Source organism: Quercus robur, chromosome 2 (assembly GCF_932294415.1).
Source record: "Quercus robur chromosome 2, dhQueRobu3.1, whole genome shotgun sequence".
NCBI lineage: Eukaryota > Viridiplantae > Streptophyta > Magnoliopsida > Fagales > Fagaceae > Quercus > Quercus robur.
In genome coordinates this window covers 63,516,007-63,540,368 of record NC_065535.1, presented here as the reverse complement: position 1 = coordinate 63,540,368, position 24,362 = coordinate 63,516,007, and the positions used below count along the sequence as shown (strand labels likewise).

The following is a 24,362-nucleotide window of genomic DNA, read 5'->3' as shown; positions in this document are numbered from 1 at the left end:
AAAGAAATGAAATAATTAAAGGTCTTTTTGTATGTTTAGATTGTACTAATTAGGTCATCTTTCCTAAAGGTCCTCTGTTTGCTTCCATTATATTTGCAATGTAAAACATACAAAAAGGGATAAATATTGTATATATTTACAAAAAAGTGTACAATATTTATATTTATTTACAAATGTGTATGACATTTTTTTGATGAACATAAATGTGGATGACATTTATCACTTTTGGTGTGTCTATAATATAAATTATATTGTACCATATAATGTAAAATAAGAATTTCTCATAATAAATGCAAAAACTACTTGTGAGGTCCCGAATCCCGAACATAAATAAAAGCACTAAGCACAGTTTGAAAGCTCCCTACTTTTTTTAAGTTTTTTACTTCCTTCCAATGCCTCGTCTTGGTTGTAAAAGAGTTGATGAATATATTAAACGATGTTAAGTGATGCCTGTGCTTATGGAAAAAAGTGGATATTTAAAAATAAAAAAATAAAAAAAAGACCCAAAAAAAAAAATGTGAACTTGTTATTTATTTATTTATTTATTTTTGCTCTTAAATAAAGCCTCGTTTGCGAGGAGAGGATGCAATGGAATGGAAAAGAATGAAAATAATAATTTTAGAGTATTCTTCCCTTCCCTTATTTGGAAGTTTTAATGGAGAGAATATAAAGTTCATTCTCTTGTTTGAGAGTTTAAGTGAGAATGAATGAAATTGGTATGAGGGAATACTCATTCCTCTCTATTCCTTTAAAATCTCAAATTTTCATTTCTCCCGAAATTAAGAGAAATGGGAAGGAACGAAATTAGATTTAATAATTTTTTTTACTAAAACTCCCAAAATACCCCTATATATTCAACCCTTTATTTTAAAATAAGAGTCTAATAGTAATATTGTCATAAAATAATTTTATTCCATTCCCTCCATGTTACTCCCAAACAAAATTATTTACATTCCATTCATTTTCATTCCTTTATTTTAAAACATTCAATCAAACTTGCTTAATTTAATTCTATTTCATTCCTTTCTCTTACTTAAATATATTCCATTCCATTCATTTCCGCTCTTTTATGATCATTTCATCTCATTTCCTTATGAACTCCCAAACGAAGCCTAAAGGGGTGGTTTAAAGTTTGTAGGATATAATGTCTTAAAAAAGAGAATGTTGTATGATTTGGATGTAAGACTTTTTTTTTTTTTTTTTTTTGGGATTATAAATACATGTTTTAAAAAATTTTGGTGAAATAGCACTATTTGAAAGTTATTTGGAGAAGTAGCATTTTTTGTACCTCGCCTTTTCAAGAGACTCATCCCAGCAAGCAAGCATGATGAAACTCATATCTTAAAGAGACAAGATATCAACGCATAATGCTAATCTAGGTAAATTGATGTGGCTAATTTAAAAAATTTAGGTCCACATCAATCTGATATCTTTAAGAGATGAGATTCATGTAAGTACGTTTTTCTCCCCCTCCCTTTTTCCCTTTCAATCTACTTTGCCAAAATTTGTCTCCCACCATCTCTATTTCAACCACCAACCACCAATTGTAAGTGCCACCATTATGTCGAACTGTAGACACCCCCATTTTATAGTTGCGAGTCAATTCACTAACTAATGGTAAAATTGTAGTTCCAACAAGGAAAGAATAAAAATGTCGTTTAATTCATTAGATGAGCAAGCACTTAATTTTAAATCACATTAGAGTTCAAAATGACATCTTTAATGCTAAAATCAGATTCCTGGATTGAAAGATCAATCCACATGAATTCTTGGAATTTAGGGTAAATGCATGGGATTATGACTATTTAATTATGATTGATTCTTAAACTAATTAACTTTAATTAATTACAAGTGATAAGAACTTTAAGCGAAAAGGATTTCACTAGCCTTCCAAGAGACTAACCAATCCAGCTTTATTTCCTATTATTGTTTTATCTTTCTTTCTTCCCCCTGGTTTCCTAGCCTTGTTCTTATCTCAACTTTGTTTTGGTCGTATTTAAGCTATGGTCTCAATAAATAATTATCATGGATGAGTTGGTGAAGTATGAGTGGCACTACAAAAAAATAAGCTTATTTGCGATGGTCAAAGTTTGTCGCAAAAGCACAAAAAGCCGTCGTAAATTCGTGTTACCGACGGCAAAAAGTCATCGACGTCCGTCGGCAAAAGCCTCATCGGTGATACTATATTGCTGACAAGGTCGTCACTAACACTTATTTTCAACAGCAAAACTCTGTCGTAAGTTCTTAATAATTGCCATCGCAAATTTAACTTCATATGAGGAAGTTGAATGACCAAATAGAGTTTGCGACCAACTAAGGTTGTTGTTAATTTTTTTTTTTTTTTTTTCGACAACTAAAAGTTGTCATAAATACTTGCCTTGTCGTCAAAAATAGAACTCCAAATGAGGAAGTTGGTCGACCAAATACCTTTTGCGATGAACAATGACCATCGTTAATGTATTTTTTCGACGACTAAAAGCCATCATAAATACCTAGTTTTTCATCAAAAAATATAGCATCAATGCAACCAATTACTTTTTTTTGACGAACTTTAGCCGTTATTAAAAACCATTTATCTCGTCACTCATACATTATTTGCAAAAAAATAGCTCCGTAGAAAAAAAATTTATGATATTTTTATTTTATTTGATAATATCAAATATTTCTGTATATGGAATAATTAATATATAAATTACAAACACAAATCTATAATTGTTCATAAAAGTTTCTCCATTCAAATGACAAACACAAATCCATAATTGTTCAAAACTAATAAGTGCATTAAAAATGAAAATATTAAAAGGTCTACAAAATAGCATGTTTGTTCAATAATACATGAAGGCTATATTATATCCTTTACTAAACTTGAAAGCATAAATATTGGAAGATCAATTATCATCTGAGTCAATGTCGTCCTCCATCTAAGAGTCATCTTCCTCTTGTGTCATTATTTACATTGTGATCTCCTGCTCTAGCATTAGTTTGCAATATTTTAAATTAAATTGAATAAATATATAAGAACATTGTAGTGCTCCAGTTAATGAGAACTTAAAGAATACACCTGCCATCAATAACCATATTAATAGTACATCTCCATCACCCTTAACAATATATCCATCACCACAACAAATCACATGAAATCACATATGTACCAACAATAGCAATTAATTGAAAATTATAATGAGCAAATTTATCACTTATTTCAACAACCTAAATAAAATAGCAAAAACAAATAATTTAATGTTGATTATACTGAGAAAATATATGTGTGAAGTAGTTGCTTGCATATAATTAAAGCCCATCGATTTCAAAACATTTTTTATAATAAAAGCTATCACCTCTTTCAATTTACTAATTGTTTCCTCCAATAACCACTTATCATATCATAAGGTTATAGAAAATATTGGAAAAAAAAAGTTTAGAACTTTAGTATTTTTCATTTTTAATATAAATATAAATAAAATAATATAACTTTAGAGATTGTTAAAGTTAATAAGCCTTATATATATATATATATATATATATATGTCTGAACTACATGTATTCGTTAGTCTAATATGATCTATCAATATATATTGCATATAAATGATAAAAGAATAATATAATCACCAATCCTATTATATAACTATAAGTTGCTTTTGTCTTTACTTGGAACTTTACTAACAAAGAAGAGGCAAACTCAAACAGGGCAAACTCTAAAAGGCTAAAACACAAATTGAACAAAGCACTATTATCAAGTTAAAAACGCTTCCCATGAATCAACAGATTGGTTGAGGCCACCAATACACACAAACATTACACTATGGGTTAGTACCAAATTATCAAGAACTTTGCCTACAATACTAGATGATATATTATGAAAGAGGTATATCTAAACCAAACCCAAAATTTAGATAAATGAAATAAACAAGCAAATACATTTACTAAACCACAATACATTAACCCAAAAAGAAAAAAAAAATCAAAAGATAAGGATCTAAGAAGACCAACCTTTTGGATTTGATTATGATTGGGAGAAAGAGAGAGAATGAACAATAGATGGAGATAAGGGCTTCTTTTTTTTTTTTTTTTTTTTATATATATATATATATATAGTGAAATAGGAGTGTTAATTTAGTGAGGGGGCAAGGGAGGGTTGGGGATTGAAAAAAAAAAAAATAGGTGGGGGCGCTTGTTTTTTAGTGAAAGGGAGAGGGAGAGTGCTAGGGTGCTAGGGTTTTGTCTTTTCCTTTTTTTTTTTTTTTTACTAAAATATAAAAATGATATTGTGGGGTTTTCTTTTTTATATAAAAAAAAGTAATAATAATAAGGTATGGCTGGATTTGTTTTAAATCAATGTAACTTTATTTATTTATTTATTTATTTTTATAACAAAACTATGTGTGGGGCCTGAAATTTGGAATTCCGGCCCACTTCACATTAAGAGCCCAAAGCCCAAGCCGAGGAGCCCTACTGCCGAGGAGGTATGAGGAGAACCCCTTGATGGCCCAATAATATAGTTGAGGACAACCTCATGTTCAACACCTCACAAAACGCCTGAAGAAAAGGACAAACTCAGTACAAGAGCAGTACAAGCTAGAAAGCTGCCAACACCATAACGTGGAGCCCAGCACCTGACAAGCCCATACCCCATACCATGCTATCCAGCTTTTCCTAACCACTCTGACGTGAAGATTGATAGGACGAGTAATTGCCCCAAACAAGGAGAAACTGACACGTAGATGAAGAAAGGAAATCGAATACTAGTATAAAAGGGAAAAAAGGAGGAGAAAGAAAGGGGGGGAGGGAAGGCCCCCAGAGAAAGAAGGAAGAAAAAGGAGGAATTGTGAGAATGTAATGCTCCTCGGACTAATTCCGAGGAGTCAAACTTTTCAAACTACATTAATGCAAGGCTCTGCTATACAGTCCAAACTCGTCTTTGTATGATCGCTCATGAAATCGGGACCATACCGAAACTCAGCGCCCAAAGGCAGGCCTTTCCAAACCCACTCTCTACAAATCATATTGTTCGGGCCCTTTACACACGAGCCCAACGTTATCCTTGGGTCGTTAAAAATTGTGTCCCTACACTATGTATTTCATTTATGACAACCACGCCACTTTTTTTTGTTGTTGTTGTCACTTTGAAATATCACTTTTTATTAATTATTATTATTAATAAAAGATTGAAACACTATGAAATCTCACTTCTTGCAATTTTTTTTTTTTTACATCAAGTTTTCTTTTTTGATAAAAGAAGATAGATTGTTTATTTATTTAATATCTCAATTTAAAATAGGAAAGAGAGATGAGAGATATTCTTCACATCGGCCAAAGCTTGAATGTGAATGTGAATGTGACTTGTGGATGATTTAAGAAATGCAGATGTGGATGTAGTGAAGAGATTACTTACTATGTACCCACAATTTTTCAGTTTTCCAATGGGTCATAGACCCAACTTCAATGTTGACCATGTTTGACAAAATATTGACCAATTTTTGCAAACTTTGACTACTCATTTTTCACAATCTGACCGTTTGATTTTTGTCATACTTTACAAACACCAATATATCACCACATTCTTCTAATCTAACGGTTAGATTTTGGATTTACGTCTAGAACATTATGGACATGTGTCATTGTACCAACACATCAAGAAATTTTGATTGGTCACTTTCTCAAAATCCAACCGTTTGATTGAGCTCAAAGTTCATCAAAACAAATATTTTATCACACTCTTTCAATCTAATGGTCAAATTTTAAATCAGATTATGGCATAAGATGGAAGCGTGTTGTTGCATCCACCTATCATGAAACTTCAATCACTAAAAATATTCATTTTTCTTTCGAGAGAGTAATATACTATATAAACATTACTAAGAATTGAGAAAATGATCTAAAAAACACGACCCAAAATCTACAAAATGACCATAATGGATTTGTATGTGACTTTTGACTACCTTGTTATGCTATTTTAAAACTTGAAATTGATAAAAACATGAAAATCAGGTAAACCTTAAAACACTGACTAAAACCCAAAACCCACTTAAAACCTCCCTGATCAACCTAATTTGATCAAATCTAGTGGTCCTGGAACCAACTTTGAAGTTGGACCAAAGATTGAACAAGTTTAATAGACTTTGACAAATTTTTGCAAGATTTGACTACTTTGTTCTCATAATCTAACCGTCTGATTGTCACTATAATTTACAAACACAAATATTTCACCACATTCTTCCAATCCAACGGTCAGATTTTGGATCTCTATCTAGTTGCATGATGGACACATATTGTTGTACCCACCTAATGGGAAACTTTGATTAACCCTATTGACACAATCTGGCCATCCAAAATGGCTGAAATATGCCATCAAAGCTAGGAGATAACCGAAATACCCATAAACTTCTAAAATAACCAAAACACAACCCAAAACCTACAAAATGACCAAAGTGTCCCTCAAAGCTTTAAGATGATCAATATACCTTTTACCTCTAAAATGACCAAAATAGCCCTTAAATACTTGGAGGGTCTTGAAAGATGTTTTTGTGTAGCTTTTAAAATTAAGATTGAGGAAAATTCACCATTCAAAGAAAATAACCATTTTTTATGGCCATATGTATGTTGGAAATCACATTTATTGTGACTGATTTACCTTACCGTCACTAATACTTTCTTTTCTTAAGAAAAATTTAACTACTAATGACAACCAACATGTTTGTCGCAAATAACAAATGCAATATATAGTGATGGGAAAAAAAAAGTTAAATACATGAAAAATAAGGGCATGAATTCCCCATTTGAAAAAAAGTACCATTGTCGATGGCTTAGGTCCATCACAAATCTTATTTATTGTGAGGGATCCAAGTCCATCACTAATACATTCTTTCTTTTAAAACAAATTAACTATTTACCAAGGTCAACATGTTCGTCGCAAATACAAACTCAATTAGAAAAATAAAAAATAATAATTGTGATGGATAAATGTCATCACAAATGTGAAAACTAAGGGGGGAATTTTCCCTTCAAAATATTTTACCATTTTCGATGGCTTTATGTCTATCACTAATATTCTCTTTTATATTTACGATGGAAGAATGTTTGTCACAAATACTAACACCATAAAATTTTTTTTTTGGTATTTTCGACACATGAAAGCCGTCACAAGTGTTAATAATTCCGACGGTTTTTCTTCAGTCGTCGTAAATAATACTTTATTAGCGACGAATATTTTTATTCCGTCGCAAAAAGTAAGGCGGGAACACTTCCCTAAAAAAAAAATCATATTTTTGACAAAAATAATAGGCATTTTCAATAGACTTATTTTGCTGTCACAAATGTTTTAATATTTGACGAGTAATTGTCGACGAAAGAGACTTGCCGTTGAAAAAGCTAGTTTTTCCGACGGCTTTTTGTAGTTGTCAAAAAAGTTTCATCGCAAATAGCAATCTTCATTGTTGGAAATTGCCTCAAAATGTAATACATTCTTCTGATTTGAATTCCTTGCATTAGTCATATAATTTCTCTTACATTTGTTTCTCGCTTTGATTAGTATGGGTGGAATTCATAGTTTTTTCATTGAATTTAAGCTTTTCCAATTGGTGGTTGAGGAAGGAGGAAATTTTTTCTCCTTATGTATTTTTAAATGAGGTAAACACTTCATGAAGTCACTATTCATGGGCAAGAACGCAGCGTTATGGTTGATGAAGAATATAGAACACATAGTGGTCGAAATCAATCCCAAACAGTTTTTTACACTTAGGGAAGGAGATACCGCGTACACTTTGCAGCGAGGATCAAACTCCTTTGGTCAGTTCCTTTTAGTGTCTGAACTCAAAGTTGGCGGACATAGAAGAACTGTCATAATTCCTGGAGGCAAAGCACAAAATGGTTGGAAGGTCTTTGGGCTTGAACTGAGGAAGATGTTGGAATTTGACCAATATGCTTTAGGTGGTTCAGGCCAAGCTAAATTTGTGTCTCAGCCATAGAGGAGAATGTCAGGGTTTCATCCCTCTCGATCTTTTGTTGAGACACTAAAGGGTCAGGTGTAGCGAAGGGATGTGACTCAGTCACAGCATATTACAACCAAGGATAAGGATAAAAATATGATTAAGGGGGAGTTTGTGGAGAGGCAGAATCGGTCAAGGGGGTTGTTGGCGATGAATCTAAAGCTTACAGGTACTAAGGTGGGGGATTTTCCAGTGGGCAAGCCTGATACAATGGTGGTGGGAGGAAGGGATAGGAGGGAGCAGTGCATTAATGTGGATCAAATTAGGTGAAAACAGGAAACGTATCCCAGTAAGATTCAATTTGAATTCAAAATCAGATGAAAATGGGAAGAGGAGTGATATAAGGAGATCATGCCAGATATAGAGTGGTTTAATTGTGGAAGTTGATGTGAAAAGAAGGAGACGGGTTTCCTGGGATAGCAATAAAGGGGGAGTAAAAAATTTTAAATGGGTAACACAAGCTTCTAAGGAACTTGGAAAGGGTAAGTTGGGTTTGGGCTTTAACAAGTTGGCAGCCTTGATTCAAAACCAAACTACGATGGCCTCAGACCAAGTTTGTAACAACCAAGTGGGCCTTACCTCTAACCCATAGTCCACCGGCCCAATTAGGATGGAAATGGGCGAGAGCTCATCCTTGGTTGACTAGAGACCATCAACGCCAACGCAGCTAACGAAGATTCTGTTGCTCAGAATGAGGTGATGGGTCAACATGATGAGTTTAAGAGGATGGTTGACACCACAGTTGCTAGTGGACTTCACGCCGAGGAGTCACCAACGCTAATGGTTAAGTCCGATACAGTGCAAAATCACTCACCGATGATGGCGAAGAGCTCAGATGGTTGTGAGACCTCAACTAGTCAAACCAAGAAGATGGGTCACCCCTCGAAGTCATCGGTGGTGACCCAGTGTCTTGTTTCCGATAGGTCTCACGCCAAGGACACACTGATGACACTAGATAGGGCCTATACAGCACCAATCCACTCCACGAGGATGAAAACAATGTCTGATCCTCGAACTGAGAACTTGGGTTACCTTACGAAGCCATTGGGGGAGGCTGAGTGCCTTATTTTCGACGGGTCTCGTGCCAATGAGCCTCTAATCACACTAGGAAAGGCAGAAACAAAGGACGACAAGGCATCAATTGGTCTTGTGTTATCTAATTATGTTCTGAGTATATCGAAAGCTAGGACTGAGGATTTGGGTATTCAGGATGGAGATGAAGGTGGTCGGGTTGATTGTGCAAGTGATATTCAAGGGATAGACACATCCCATCAGGCTAATCAGTTATCGGTGCTGGCATTGACTGAGGTAGATGTAGTTAGTGCAAATATAGGCTTGGGTGGGGATAGTTTATCTCCCTTGATGACTATTAATCCTCTAGGATTGGTTGTGTCGGCTGAGTTGAATAGTAATACTGAGGTGATGGGGTTTGATAATACACTGAATATTTCTAATTGGGTGAAATATAGAATGCCTGGTTTTAGTAAGCTGATGGGGCTTTCTTTGGGTTGACATGAGGAGATGTGTATTATGCTCTTACAAAGACTTGAGAGGGAGATTAAGGCTGCCAATCTGATGCACAGGAAAGATGCAGCCCATCGAAAAGTTGTTTCCAAGGATAAATGGACGAGGGAGTTGAGGAATTTGATTTCTTCGGTTAATTATGATGGTAGATAGTGTTCTTGATTGCATTATTGAGATTGTAGTAAGGAGTTTATAGTTTTAATGAAGTTGAAAATGGTGTCTTGGAATGTTTGAGGATTGAATGATTCGTGGAAATGTTTTGTAGTTAGAAATTTACTACATGAGTGGAATTGTGATGTAGTTTGCCTACAAGAAACTAAGCTTGTTAGCATGAATAGACAGTTGGTTTGCAGCTTGTGGAGCTGTCCGTATGTAGATTAGGTGACTTTGGATGCAAATCAGACAGTTGGTAGGGTTTTGATGATATGGGATAGAAGGGCTTTAGAAAAGTTGGAAGTAATGGTGGGTCACTTTTTCGTATCGGTTTGGTGGCAAGGTGTGGGAGATGATTTTATTTGGGCATGCTTTGGGATTTATGGCCCAAATGATAATAACTTAAGGGGGTAAATGTGGGATGAGCTGACTGGAATCCAACAATTTTGGAAAGTTCCATGGTGTTACATAGGAGACTTCAATATCGTTCGCTTCCCAAGTGAATGATTGGGGGGCTCGCACCTTATTACGGCTATGGAGATTTTTTTTGAGTTCATTGAGGAGCTTAATTTGATAGATTTGATGTTGGAAGGAGGGAGTTATACTTGGTCTAGTGTTTCGGATCAGCATTCTATGTCTAGGATAGATAGGGCTTTGGTTTCTCATGATTGGGAGGATCATTATCAGGATGTGATCCAACGGGTTTTACCTCAACCTATTTCAGACCACTTCCCCATATTAGCGGAGGCAGGAGGGATATTGAGGGGAAAGAGTCCCTTTAGGTTTGAGAACATGTGGTTGAAGACGGATGGGTTCATAGATAGGGTTCATTCTTGGAGGAATCGATATACTTTCTCAGGTACTCCTAGTTTTTGTGCTTGCCAAGAAGCTGAAGGCTCTGAAAGAAGATATTATTCAGTGAAACTGTAGTGAGTTTGAGAATGTAGGTCATACAAGGAAAGAATTGTTAGAGGCCTTGAAATTATTGGATGCGAAGGAAGGGGATTATGCCCTTTCTGAAGTGAGATAAGTGAGAGGGCTGTGGTGAGATCTCAAATACATAACCTTCTCTCTTTGAAAGAAGTCTCATGGAGACAAAAATCGAGGATGCTATGCATTAAGGAAGGAGACAACAATACCAAATTCTTCCACAAGGTGGCAAATTCTAGGAGAAGGTATAATCATATTAGTATGGCGGAGGTGGATGGGGTTACTTATGAGAACGAATCAGAGATGGCGGATAAAGTTGTATAGTTTTAAAAAATTTGTATAAGGAGACAGAGGAATGAAGGCCTTTTGTGGAAGGTTTGGAGTTTGATCAGATAGAGGAGATGGAGAGGGACTGGCTTGAATGAAGGTTTGAAAAGGAGGAGATTCTTTGAGTTGTCAAAGAGTTGGAAGGAGATAAAGCTCCAGGTCCTGATGGTTTTACTATGGCTTTCTATCACCATTATTAGGGAGTTGTGGAAAGAGATGTCTTAGTTTTGTTTGAAGAGTTTTATCAATACAGTATGTTTGAAAATCTCTTAATGCAACTTTCATAGCCTTAATCCCTAAGAAGAAAAATGCTTCCAATATTCGAGATTTCAAACCTATTCGCTTGGTGGGGAGTGTATACAAGATCTTGGTTAAGGTTTTGGCAAACCGCCTGAAAGAGGTTTTGGATTAGCTGATATCTGAGTCTCAAAACAGTTTTGTCGGTGGTAGACAGATACTTAATTTAGTTTTTATTGCTAATGAGTGTGTTGATAGTAGGGTGAAGAGTAAGATTTCGGGGGTTATTTGTAAGTTGGACATTGAGAAAGCTTATGATCATGTGAATTGGAAGGTTGTTCTAGATTTGTTGAAGAGAATGAGATTTGGGGTGAGGTGGTGTCAGTGGATCCGTACATGTATATCTACAGTCCAATTCTCTGTCTTGTTTAATGGGTCCCCAACCTAACTTTTTTGGGAGTTTGAAGGAATTGAGACAAGGGGACCCGCTTTCGCCTATGTTGTTTCTGGTTATGATGGAGGTCTTCAGTAGGATGATGAAAAGAGTTGAAGGGGCTGGTTTACTTCGAGGTTTTAGGGCTGACGGTAGATAGGGTGGAGAGGTATGTGTCTCACATATTTTGTTTGCAGATGATACGATTCTGTTTTGCGATGCAGATGAGGAACAAATTCTACATGTTCAAATGCTTCTTCTTTGTTTTTAGGCTGTGACAGGTTTAAGGGTTAATGCTTTGAAGAATGAGATGGTTCCCATAGGGGAGGTTCCTAATGTCCATGTCTTGGTAGAGATTTTGGGTTGTCGGATTGGATCTTTGCCTATGACTTATCTTGGTATGGCATTGGGGGCATCCCACAAGTCACCTACTATTTGGAATCCTATTTTGGAGAAACTTGAGCGTAAGTTGGCTAGGTAGAAGAAGATGTACTTGTCAAAAGGTGGAAGACTGACATTGCTTAAGAGTACATTATCTAGTTTTCCTACTTACTTTTTATCCCTTTTTACTATCCCTACGTATGTAGCTAATAAAATTGAGAGGTTGCAAAGGGATTTCTTGTGGGGGGATTCCAAGACACATTTAGTGGGATGAGACAAGGTGTGTGCACCTTTGGAAAATGGTGGATTAGGAGTAAGGAAATTAACTACTTTTAATAAAGCCCTACTAGGAAAATGGTTATGGCGGTTTGGGGTTGAGGAGACAAGACTTTGGAGAAGGGCTGTAGCTCTAAAGTTTGGGGAAGAGTTGGGGGGGGGGGGGGGGGGATGGACTTCCAAGCTAGATAGAGGGGTACATGGGTGTGGGTTATGGAGAAGTATTCGAATGGGTTGGGTGGCTTTTAGCAAAAATATTCGGTTTAAAGTAGGGGCAAGGGATAGAGTGAAACTTTGGATAGATCAATGGTGTAGAGATTCTCCACTTCAATTGACCTATCTGGGTGTGTATGGGATTACTTCCAATAAAGAGGTATTAGTGGCCTCCTCTCTTGAACGATTAGGGATAGAGGATCGGAGAAGTTGGGATGTTTGCTTCATTCGGAGACCAAATGACTAGGAGATGGGTGGTGTGGATGAATTTTTCCGTACTTTGGGTTCTAATTTACCTCATACTGAGAATGGAGATTGTATGCGATGGAAGTTAACGAAGAATGGGGATTTCGATATCCGACCGTTTTATAATAAGTTAAGAAGTCCCTTGCCCATTATCTTTCCTTGGAAAGGTGTTTGGAAGGTGAAGGCTCCTCGGCGTGTTTCTTTCCTTGTATGGATTGTTGTATGGGATAAGATCCTTACAGGTGACAATTTGAGGGGTAGAGGAAGGGATTTTGTTGATTGGTGCATTATGTGTCATTATAATGAGAAGACGGTAGATCATTTGCGACTTCATTGTGGTAAGGCTTACCGGTTGTGGAGTTTGGTTTTTAGATCGTTTGGGATTTTATGGGTCTTGCCAAGATTGGTTGCAAACACTCTCTTTAGTTGGTGGAATTGGCCTGGAAATCATTCGTTTAGCATTTGGAATTTAGTTTCGTTGTGCTTAATGTGATGTCTTTGGAGGGAACTTAATTGGAGGGCGTTTGAGGATATGAAAAGTTCTGATGACCAGCTATTGGCTTCTTTTAGTGGCTCCTTTTATGACTGGTTTAGGGCTTTGGGACTCACCACTAGTGATTCTCTCCCTATATTTCTTAGCTCTCTTCTTTATAATTAATATCTTTTCTTTCTTTCTTTCTTTCTGTCTTTCTTTCTTTCCTTTTTTTTTTCTTCTCTCTTTGTAATTTTTCTCTGCCTTATGTTTTTCTGCATAAGGCAGTTTTCTTGAATATACATCTTTATTATTTATAAAAAAAATTAATTACAAGTCAAAATCTCATTGACTCAACTTTTAACATAAGAATTGCAAGATAATTCCAACAGATAACTGGGGTTTTAGGATTATTAATTGATTATTATCTTTAAAAACTAATTGGTTAGCTAAACTTTAAAAATCCTATATAATCTGTAGCATTATATGACTAAAAAGTAGCTAAAAATTAAATCAAAACTCGTATTTTTCCCAAAAATTTATTAGAAAATAATATAAATTTAAAACAAGATAAAGATTGAACACTTTGATCACCAAAGGGTAGAGTGCCAAACAACACTTCGAAAACCCAGATAACATTTAAATCCAGTTTTGCACAACTTCAAGTTTTTTGGCCTATTTTTTTTATTTGCACACTTATTTAAACGACCTAACTTTAATCAACTGAGAAAGGGGGATTCAAGGGGATGGAAAGTTAAACATTGAGAGAGAGAGAGAGAGAGAGAGAGAGCATTTTCACACTTCACACAATTCTTTCTTTTCCACCATATAAAAATCACATATCATGAACCACCAAATAATTAAGAAACACAATTTTTTTTTTTTTTTTTGATATAAAGAAACACAATTTAGTTCTCAGAGAATTCCAATCATCAAAATCTAAAGAGTATGCGGTTACATTCATCTAACCAACAATCAAAGACAGTCAAGGCGCAACTCCCTTTCATCCAAGCAAGGGAACAGTTAACCAAGGGAGAGAGGCAGCGAGAGAAACCAAAGGTAATCTGTCCCCAAGTCTTTTGCAAGAGGTAGTGCAAGCATGTATATCTCTAAACTCTTTATTTATTTTTTAATTAATTACACATAACATGCTTCACATTGATGACATGGGTTGAATAATTAACATGCTTCTTAGAGTAAAACTCAAACACGATGAAATGCAATATGATGAGATTATATACGTATAGACTTTCCATTTTGCAATCGGAGACGTTGATCAACCAACTTATTTTATATTTGCTAGATGATCCACCATCATATCATTTGCAAGAGGCCGTGCATGTCAGTAAGGATCCAAAATTAATTTAATTCTCATCATCATTGATTGTATGAAATCATAGTTTTTAACAATATGGGTTGATTAACATGTTCATGCATATAAGCCTAGATTTTAATTTATGTTAAATTCACATGTTTTTTTTGGGTTAAATTCACATGTTGAGGATATTGAATTAGAAGGGTGGTCTTGGCCTTCAAACAGCAAAAGGCAGAAATTTGGCTTATCTCTCCAAGCTTATTTGGAGATTTCACTCAGAAAAGGACTCACTTTGGGCTCAAGTCATCAGGAAAAAGTACATGTCTCCTAGAAGAATCGCCTCTAGCAATGAAGATTCCCTCCCTAGCTCTCGGACTTGGAAGGCTATGAAGAAGGGTATGGAAGTGTTCAAGAAGGGAACAAGATGGAGTCTTGGCTGAGAAAGCAGTCTGAAGTTTTGGCACGATAATTGGACATCGAATGGCCCCTTAAGATCTATCATTCATGGCCCGCTTACTAGGGAGGAAGATGAGATCAAAGTTAGAGATATTGCTTTGTTGGATGGTTGGGATTGGGAGAAACTTTCTATGGTTCTTCCAACAAAAATCTGTCTAGAAATTCAAGCGATGCCCCGATCTCATGTGGCTAATGAGGATGACAGAATAATTTGGGATGCTTCTTCCAATGGAGAGTTCAACCTCAATAGTGCATATACCCTTGCCAATGGGGAAGCTCCTCAATTTTTTAATGGTAAGTGGATTTGGAAGTTAAAGGTACTGCCAAGAATTCAATTCTTTATTTGGATGTGCCTCCATAACAGCATTGCAACTCGGGAAAGGTTAGTCTCTAGAGGTTTGCAAATGTCCTTGCTTTGCCCTCTCTGTAATTCCTATCCTGAGACCATCGTCCATCTGTTGAGGGACTGTCATGTAGCTGCAAACTGCTGGCAGAACCTTGGTATAGGGGTCTGTACTCCTGAGTTTTACTCCATGAGCCTTCCAATTTGGCTGGAAAATAACTGTAAAATAAAAACCTCCAACCATCTTCAAATTCCTTGGAGCACAATATTTGCATTTGGGATATGGACTATTTGGAACCACCGTAACAGTGTGGTATTTAAAAACAAACCAATCAGCCACTCCATTCACAAGGAGATTATTCACAAAGCAGTAGAGTGTTCTTTTATTGCTCAAAACTTCTCAAATTGCAAGCTTCTGATTGAAAGAAGCATTCGATGGGAGAGGCCTAATAGAGGCTAGCATAAGCTAAACACGGATGGATCTTCCCTAGGCAATCCTGGTTTGGCTAGTGGAGGGGGTATTCTGCGAAATGAGGTGGGTGGTTGGATAAGAGCGTTCATTAGGAAGATTGGTATAACCACCAGCTTTGTGGCTGAGCTCTGGGTGCTTAGGGATGGCCTTAGCATGTGTGTGGATATGCAGATTCCAGCTCTTGAAGTTGAATTAGACGCTAAAGTGGTCGCTGACTTGATGAACAATACCACAAGTTTGAATGCTGATTTCGCGGCCATTGTGGCTGACTGTAGGCAGCTCTTATCTCAAATTCCCCAAGTTAAAGTCTCCCATTGTTATCGAGAAGCAAATCGTTGCGCCGATGCCCTCGCAAGACTAGGTTGCACTACATCTCTGAATGTTATGTTTTTCAATTTTCACCCCCCCCCCTAGTATTTTGAATGTTTTTCTTTCTGATTTATATGGTCTGACTCAGATCAGATTCTGTCCTGTAATTGACACTCCTATTTCTGTTTAATTGAATATGTTCCCAGGTTACCAAAAAAAAAAAAAAAAAAGATAATATGATTGGATAAATTCATAGCATAATATGGCTATTAATTTCAAGCATCAATCTTTGAATTGGGTGAAATGGTTGCCTAATACTTGTCCCATTTTCGTGACTTAGCCTCCAAATTTAGACCTTGAGCTCGTAGACCATTCCTTATCAATGTAATATTTATTTTTCTCCATATTGTAACTAGAATCCAAAGCAATGTATTTTTTTAATTTTAGATTGTATTTAGAACCAAAGCAATGTACTTTTTGATTCTTAAATTGTATATAGGACCAAAAACAATGGAAATGACTAGGATCCTCACAATAAGTATAAAATAAAGGATTTGAAAAATTAGGGGATTTTGCTAGGAAGTGGTGTTACGCTTCAACCAAGATCGCTTTAATGTTTGTAAAATAAATATTATTTTTTGGTTAAGCCTTCTCAATGTGTTGGGATCATTTCTCATCGAGACTAAAGGCATAAGTTTATGGACACAAAATAGGGTGTCTACATCGGACTCATTTTCCAATATTTAAAAGACAACTTCCTTGCTCACAGTGGATCTCGTATCTTGAAAAGAGGAGTTGCTTATTTATGGATAGACTCCCAATTCAAAGTCCGAGATGGGTTGATTAAGCAATTTGGTTCCTAGATCTCGTCTTAAAATGTGTTTAAGTGAAATTTATGTGAAATCCCACATTTCCCTATCATTATTTTTTTGAAAAAATTAAATTAAATGTGTGGACCATGTGATTTAATTGCAAAGTTAATTTGTTTTTGTCATATTAGTCATTACAAAAGGAAAGGAAAAAAAAAAAAAAAAAATACGGCCAACTAGATTTAAATGCGGTAATTTTTTCTCTAAAAACAAAACGAGAGTTTAATTAGATGCAAGAATATGGCTAACTAGATCAGCTTAATTGGGTGCGTAAGTGTTGATATCTTATGTAACTATTAATTAAGAGTAACATTATTTATTTATTTGATAGTTACAACAATAAGAAAAGAAGAATTGAATTTTAGATGTCTTTATTGGAAACTCTAAAAGATATATATCAGTTGAGTTACAAGACTTTTTGTAATGTTACATTATTACCAAAAAAATTTTGGTAATCATATCTTCGTATTCTCATATGCTAGTGCTCTAAGAAGTGGGCTTTTTAAGCATTTAAAAAATTTTCATGTTCTATAATTTTCTGGCCTAGGGCTTACAAAAGAATAAGTTGTTTCGGCCATGTTTTGGGGTAATAGCAAAAGAGGTAACATATATGTGGTGCTATGATTTTCTTTGTAAATCCTCCACTTTTACGCAACCACTTAATAACTTTTTATGGTTTTAATTTTGAAAATCTTAATTGTTTTAATTTATTACATATTATTTCTATTCTTAAAGCACGACAAATTTGTACTAATGAGGTGTTATTTACTATATTCAATCTATAAACTCATTAACTGTGTATAATTTTAAAGTACATAAAACTTGAAATTTAAATATTATATAAATGATGTGTTGGGTTTAAATTACACATATTGTAACTCTAAGTTATGGTATATCATCTGATAACTTTTTATTGGATTAGTATTTCAAAAACTTATCATTGGATTACATTTCCTCTATTTTCTTAATGCATATACCAAGTTTCATGTGAATCAGATGTTATTTACTATTTGATTTCGAAGCTCACCTTTTATGCACATTTTTAATATAAAAACTCGAAATTAAAATATCTGGTCTCAAATCATCTTGAAATTTTACAAGCATGTAGAATATAGGAAGAAATTCTAATCTCACAGTGGATTTGTTAAAATTTGTATCCAATACAAAATTATTGAACAATGTAATATAGCTTAGAGTTACACCTTAAGTTTAACTTGAAATGAGATGCTATTAATTTCTGACATCATGATATTTTGCAATTGTTAAGGGTATAAGAGGCATTGTAATCCCAATGGGGAATATATATATATATACAAAGATTGACTTACCTTAAGAACTTTTTTAAAATGAATTTCTTTTTGTTTTAATGAGAGACTACCGCATTACCCACTAACTAAATAAAAGGCGGGATTAAAACTCACTACCACTTACCATTGTATATTTAAAACAAAAAGACATGTCTAGTCAAACTCATATATATATATATATATATATATATATATGGGTGTGTGTATGTGTGTGAAAACTACATTCTTGGATTACATTCTTGTATATTTAAAACAAAAGGACATGTCCAGTCAAACTCATATATATATATATATATATATGGGTGTGTGTATGTGTGTGACAATGTAGCATTTTAGTATAGAATGACTTTCTTAGTAGGTGATGTTGGCACTAATAACATTATCAAATTCAATTAAAGTTAATGGAAATACCTCACAGAGCTAATATGTGCTTTATTTTGGACACCTACTTTCTTTGTGATTAGCTCTTTGAGGCATTTCCGTTAACTTTAATTATATAGAAATTGAAATAAATATATATATATATATATATAAAAAAGTAAACATTATTATTTATTTGTCTAAATACTTTTATTTTTATAAGATCTAAATACAATTCATGAGTGGGTTCCAGTTAACTTAACTGGTAAAATCTCGGATGGTTGAATAAAAAATTTGGAGTTTAATCACCACCTACACTAAAAATTGATTGACAAATGGAGGGAGACTTGGACTGGGGGGCAATGGCCCTCCCTAATTTTTTTTTTAAAAATTAATATATACATAGACACCAATTTTAGCAATTTTGTTCTATAAAATCACACTTTGCCTCCCTTAACATTATCATTGATTCTTTTAAGAGTACTACTTTAGCCACAAATTTTTTTATAACATTTTTACAAACTGTTGAGATAGTAAAATTTTATTGGTTTGCGTTTGAGCCTATCACTTGCATCACATTTTTAATTACTAATAATTACTCACCACATTAATAATTTGTAAAAAATTTTGTAATTCTAGTATTTTCCTCATTTTAAAGGCCAGATCTAAAATCTAAAGCAAAATAAACAAGCGCAAAAAAATTATTCAACAACAAAAAATTACCAATAGTAAAGCTAAAAACAATTAAATTCAATCAATCAATTTTACCCAAAATAAACAATCTGACCCTTTAAATAATTTTAAACAAAATAATTTTGTTCATACTTGGATGCACACATAAAAAACATAAAAAAAAAAAAAAAAAACCATTAGCTGTTAAGCTAGATTCATCGCATACAACTAACAACAAAGCTGTCCCTCTAATTTCAAGTCCTGACTCCGTCCCTGCTAATTAGTGTCTTGATTTGATGATAAAGAGCTATTATCAGAAGCGGACCTATAAATTGAAACTCTCTCAAAAAAATAAATTTGAGTCATACTTAGAGATGACTATATAAGTTGTCTTTATTTAATATTTAGCGAGTAATGAAAACAAAATTCTTATTTTTCTCTCTCTAAAGCACCTGGTAAAAACATAATGATATGATCTTAAAGGCTTTGTAAACCAGTAACAAAAAGAGAAGCAAATAGGTCCATTTCATGCTTCTTTAAGACCACACCAACTTCAACTCCTCCATTCCCATTTTTGCTTTCCGCTATAGTAGTTGCTCTAGTTCTGTGTATGTTCGTGAGTGCCACTTTCTGAGGTCTCCCCCACCCGAAATCCCTCTCATAATCCTTAAATTTGTTTGACCATGCAACCGTAATCATTTCCGGTAGGGTTTGGGTTCCTTCAGCTCCCATCTGTCCTGTCGCCAGTTTAATCCATTTCTCTGCTTCATCAAGAAATCCCTCAATCTTTTTGATGCCATCAATGATCCTATAAGCAGCAATGGCCAACCCAGTTTCCTCCATTAACTCTCTTGCTTGGGCAACTATACCACCTGCTCCAGCACAATTACCGAAATAATTTGTTGGAACTGGAGGGTCTAAACGAGACCGATAATTAGCTGGGATATATAGGCAGATCAATTTGTTACTTTCTAATTCTTTGGCTTTTGCCACACAAACCATTATATATGCAAATGTAAGAACAAAGGTTGATAACTGAAATGGTTCCACTGTCTTTGTTTTAGCTTCATCACCAACCTTGTCCCCCCATGAAAAAACCCTTTTCCTGAGTTTTTCTATGTCTGCACGGCTTAACTCGAATGTGCCTCGAACAATGTCTTCTGTTGGATCCTCGAAATTGTGTGGCTCAAGGCTTCGGCTATTTGTCGCTAACAAACCGTCTGAGAACATAGAGTCGAGTGTAGCCGGGTATTTGACAGCAGTTCTGTCGATGAATGGCGTTAGTTCTGTCGATTTGAGTCTTTATCAAGTTTGCTTATATAAGCCCATGAGTCCAAGAACAATGACATGGCTTTCCCATCAAGAACCGCATGGTTCGCAACAACGCCAAGGCAAAACCCTTTGTTTGAAAAGAGAGTGACTTGCAATGTCAAAATTGAAGCTTTTGAGTCCGATGTTTCCAAGTGGGGTATGAGATGACAAAAGTTTCTAGCTTCAGTTACATGGTCTCCAGATAGATTGTCAAAGTTGGCATCGGATTCAGCTATAGTGAGTGAAATGGAATCACCAGGGGTGTAATGAATGATGGGTTTTTGAGAATCAGGAGGCCATGTTAGTTTCCCTACAAGTGGGAGAAAGTGCGGGAGAGTGAGAGAGAGTGAGTGCTTGAGTTTGGAGAGGATTGAGTCAAAGGAAAAATAGTCTAAGTTAGCTTGTGAGTAGAAGGAAAGAACCTCAATCTGTGCGGCTTTTAAGAAAAAGAGATCAAAGATAGTGAGTGGGAGAGAGATCTCAGTGGCTGTGTTTGGGGAGTCTGAGGACGGAGAGATTGTACTGACCTCCAATATTTTCAACGAGCTTTGTGCCGCCATGAGAGAGAGAGAGAGAGAGAGAGAGAGAGAGGGAGATAAGATCACAGTGATGCCTCTGTGAATATTTTAGAATTAATGTAATTATAATATTACAAACACATTGTTTTTTGAATCTACAAGATGATAGGTTTTTGGAATCCAAGAGAAGTAATAGACAAAAGTTTGAATTTTTGTCAATCTAATAACTAAATTGCTTTAGAGGTTATAATGTGTTTAAATAATAAAAAAGAAAACTTTGGACGGCTAGGAAAACGTTCAAAAAACCTTAATTCATGCTAATCATATAATTAGATGACCAATTAATAAATTTGATAAAAAATAGCAAATTTGAGATAATTACAGAAATTGAAACTAATGTTTCTAAGAGTCTTCCCAAAACAAACTAAGCTAAAGGCTGTTAAGGAAAATAAATATTACTAAAAATGAAAAAACTACTATTTATTAGGCCTTAATGAAGAAATTTACTAGAATTAAGGCGAACCTCATGGCATGATCATGAGTTTTGACCAAAAGGCCATTTCTATTTAGCCCACAAATTTCATGCAATTATGAGAGAAATAGTTATTCCCCAATTTATGGAATAATTATTTTTAAGCAATAACTATTTTTTGTAATGAAGATACTAAATAATAAAACAATTGTTCCACAGAATAACAATTTCATTATAGGTTATTTACAGTATACAAAACATACTCTTAAGCTTTTTTTTAAGCCAACTCTAAATGATTCCAAACTTGTGACTTCATTTGTGAAATTCAACAGCACAAAATACATGACATATACAGAAGTATTATTCAAGAAATTAATTAGCATTTTTACAAAAACAATGTAGTAGACAAAGAAAACTTCAAATATTATTTCTAGAACAAATAAAATGAAAATGATTAAGGAAAATAACAATAATAGAATAAAACCTGGTATTGAGAAGTACAATTTGTCCAGCATAACTCCTAGAGAAGTATATTCGTACAGCGCGCGGAAATCTCTCAACACCCATAGAAATAATTGTTACGTATAGAAATCCTAGGCTTGACGTTTAGTAGAAGTATAACTCGTTACACAAATTACTTATATTTATAATTGCTATGTACATATGGAATTCACTTAAATTTTAAAAATATTCCTTTTAAAGAAATATATAGTAAGTAAGATATTTCTTAAGTATGATCATCTTGAGTTTTATTTTAATGTTATGTACATATAAAAAGTTTATATATTTAAAAAATATATGAAATTTAGAAGTTATTATACGAACTTCCTCCAAGGAATTTCTGATTGCCCAAGTACTTCCATCGGCCTCTGAGGCACTTTCGGACTATGTTCATTACTTACCTATTTATGTTCGTCACTTTAATTAGCTTGCTCCTCTCGGGTTAGATGGAGACCAAGGTTTTCAGACCCGGACCGTTCATTGAACCGTTAAAGGGAGAGGTTCAAGGTTTTTGAGGTCGAACCGAGGTCGAACCAGGGTCGAACCGTGATGACGTCATAATTAATTAAATAATTAATTAAAGCCTAAATATAGATATTAAATTTATAAAACTAGCAAAATTGACAATATATCTATATATTTGAGGGAAATTTAATGATTTTCAAGCATATATTTAATAATTAAATAAGAAAGTTAATAAAATAAAATAATAATCATGAAAACATTAAAATTTATGATTAATTTTTGAAGTAAAGTTTAATATCTTTGAAGGATTTTAATTATAATTTTTTTATTCCTTGTAAGAGATAGATAATTCAATTTAGTAGAATAAAATTGTAAAAAAAAAAAAATGCTAAGGGGTTGGACCGCACGGTTCTCACCGGTTCGTACGGTCCAACCCCGGTTTTAGCGGGTCACGGAATTAACAAAAAATTCGGTTCTTTATGCTTAAAAAACCGGTTTTCATCCCGGTTCCCGGTTTTCACGGTCCGACCTCCCGGTCCGGTCCGGTTCTGAAAACTATGATGGAGACCACCTCCAGCTCCTAGCTTGAAGGTCAATTTTGATGGAGCTACATTCAGAGAAACAAATGAATCAAGTCTCGGGGTGATTGTTCGAGATAACCAGGGTAGGGTGCGAGCTTCTTTTTCTAAGAATGTTCCAATCCTTCCTTCTAACGATGTGGAGTCCATGGTAGCGGTTCGAGCAATTCGGTTTGCAAGGGAGCTTGGTTTGTCCTCGATCATTTTGGAGGGAGATTCTGAAGTGGTTATAAATGTTTTGAAGAGTACTGAAAGTTCCCTAGCTTCCTTTAGTCATCTTATTGATTCAGTGAAACCATCCTTAGAGGCTTTTACGCATGCTTGTTTTTTACATACTCGTAGACTAGGCAATTTTGCAGCTCACAACCTAACTAAACATGCTAGAGGTTTATCGGTATAGATGGAGGATATTTCTCCACATCTTCATGATGTTCTTCTAGCTGATAATGGTTTAGTTTTTTTTTCAATAAAGTTTCTAGTATTTCTTCTAATAATAATAATAATAATAATAATTGTTATGTATAGAAATCCTAGCTAGGCCTGATGTCCAGTAGGAGTATAATTCGTTACTCCAATTATTTATATTTATAATTGTTATGTACATATAGATTTCACTTAAAAAAAAAAAAATCATTTTAAAGAATGTATAAGTAAGATATTTCTTAAGTATGATCTTGAGTGTTATTATATTTTTTTTTTAAGAAGATCTTGAGTATTATATTATGAGAGATGCTATGTCTACAACATTTTTACAACAAATCACAGGTGGTTAGTTGTTGTTAGTTCAAATTTCAAACTAACGCTAAGATTACTTTTTTGCTCCAACAATAATAACTAGTAACAACTTGCCACTTAAGATTTGTTGTAAAAATGTTGTAGATATATCATTTCTCTTATATTATAGGGTTTGACTTACCTCCAATACTTTTTTAACTGTAATCTCTTTTTATTTTAATGAGAGACTGTCACATTATCCATTAACTAAATAAAAGGTAAAGATTTAAACCTACTACAACTTGTCATTGTATATTTAAAACAAAGGACATGTCCAGTTAAAAAAGTATTGGACGTAAGCCATACCCTATATTCTAATGTTACAACCAAACTTAGTTATGAATAAGTTTTCTCTTAAGAAAAAAAGAAAAAGAAAAAAACCCTATGAATAAGTTCAATTATTTCCTTACAACATCTTTTGTTCCCAAAAATAAGGATTATCATTTCTATTGTAATTTTCATT

The 24,362-nt window shown here is 34.4% G+C and overlaps 1 protein-coding gene across 1 annotated transcript; it reads right to left on the bottom strand.

Annotated features, from left to right (window-relative positions):
* Nucleotides 1–19,757: 19,757 nt before the first annotated feature.
* LOC126701753 (malonyl-CoA:anthocyanidin 5-O-glucoside-6''-O-malonyltransferase-like) lies at nt 19,758–23,275 on the bottom strand. The gene is made up of 3 exons (XM_050400106.1): nt 23,077–23,275; nt 20,584–20,901; nt 19,758–20,500 (listed from the first exon to the last, which is right to left on the bottom strand). The coding sequence occupies exons 1-3, from the start codon at nt 23,273–23,275 to the stop codon at nt 19,758–19,760; spliced, it is 1,260 nt and encodes a 419-aa protein (XP_050256063.1).
* Between the last annotated feature and the right edge of the window lie 1,087 nt (nt 23,276–24,362).

Bases quoted from the DNA above. Each gene is read 5' to 3' on its own strand.
- LOC126701753 (XM_050400106.1), bottom strand. From the start codon at position 23,275: ATGGACTCCACATCGTTAGAAGGAAGGATTGGAACATTCTTAGAAAAA. The intron at 20,902-23,076 runs GTCGGACCGTGA...TCCCACTTGTAG, and splicing joins GAACCGGACCGGACCGGGAG to GGAAACTAACATGGCCTCCT. The intron at 20,501-20,583 runs AAGACTCAAATC...CTATGTTCTCAG, and splicing joins TTATATAAGCAAACTTGATA to ACGGTTTGTTAGCGACAAAT.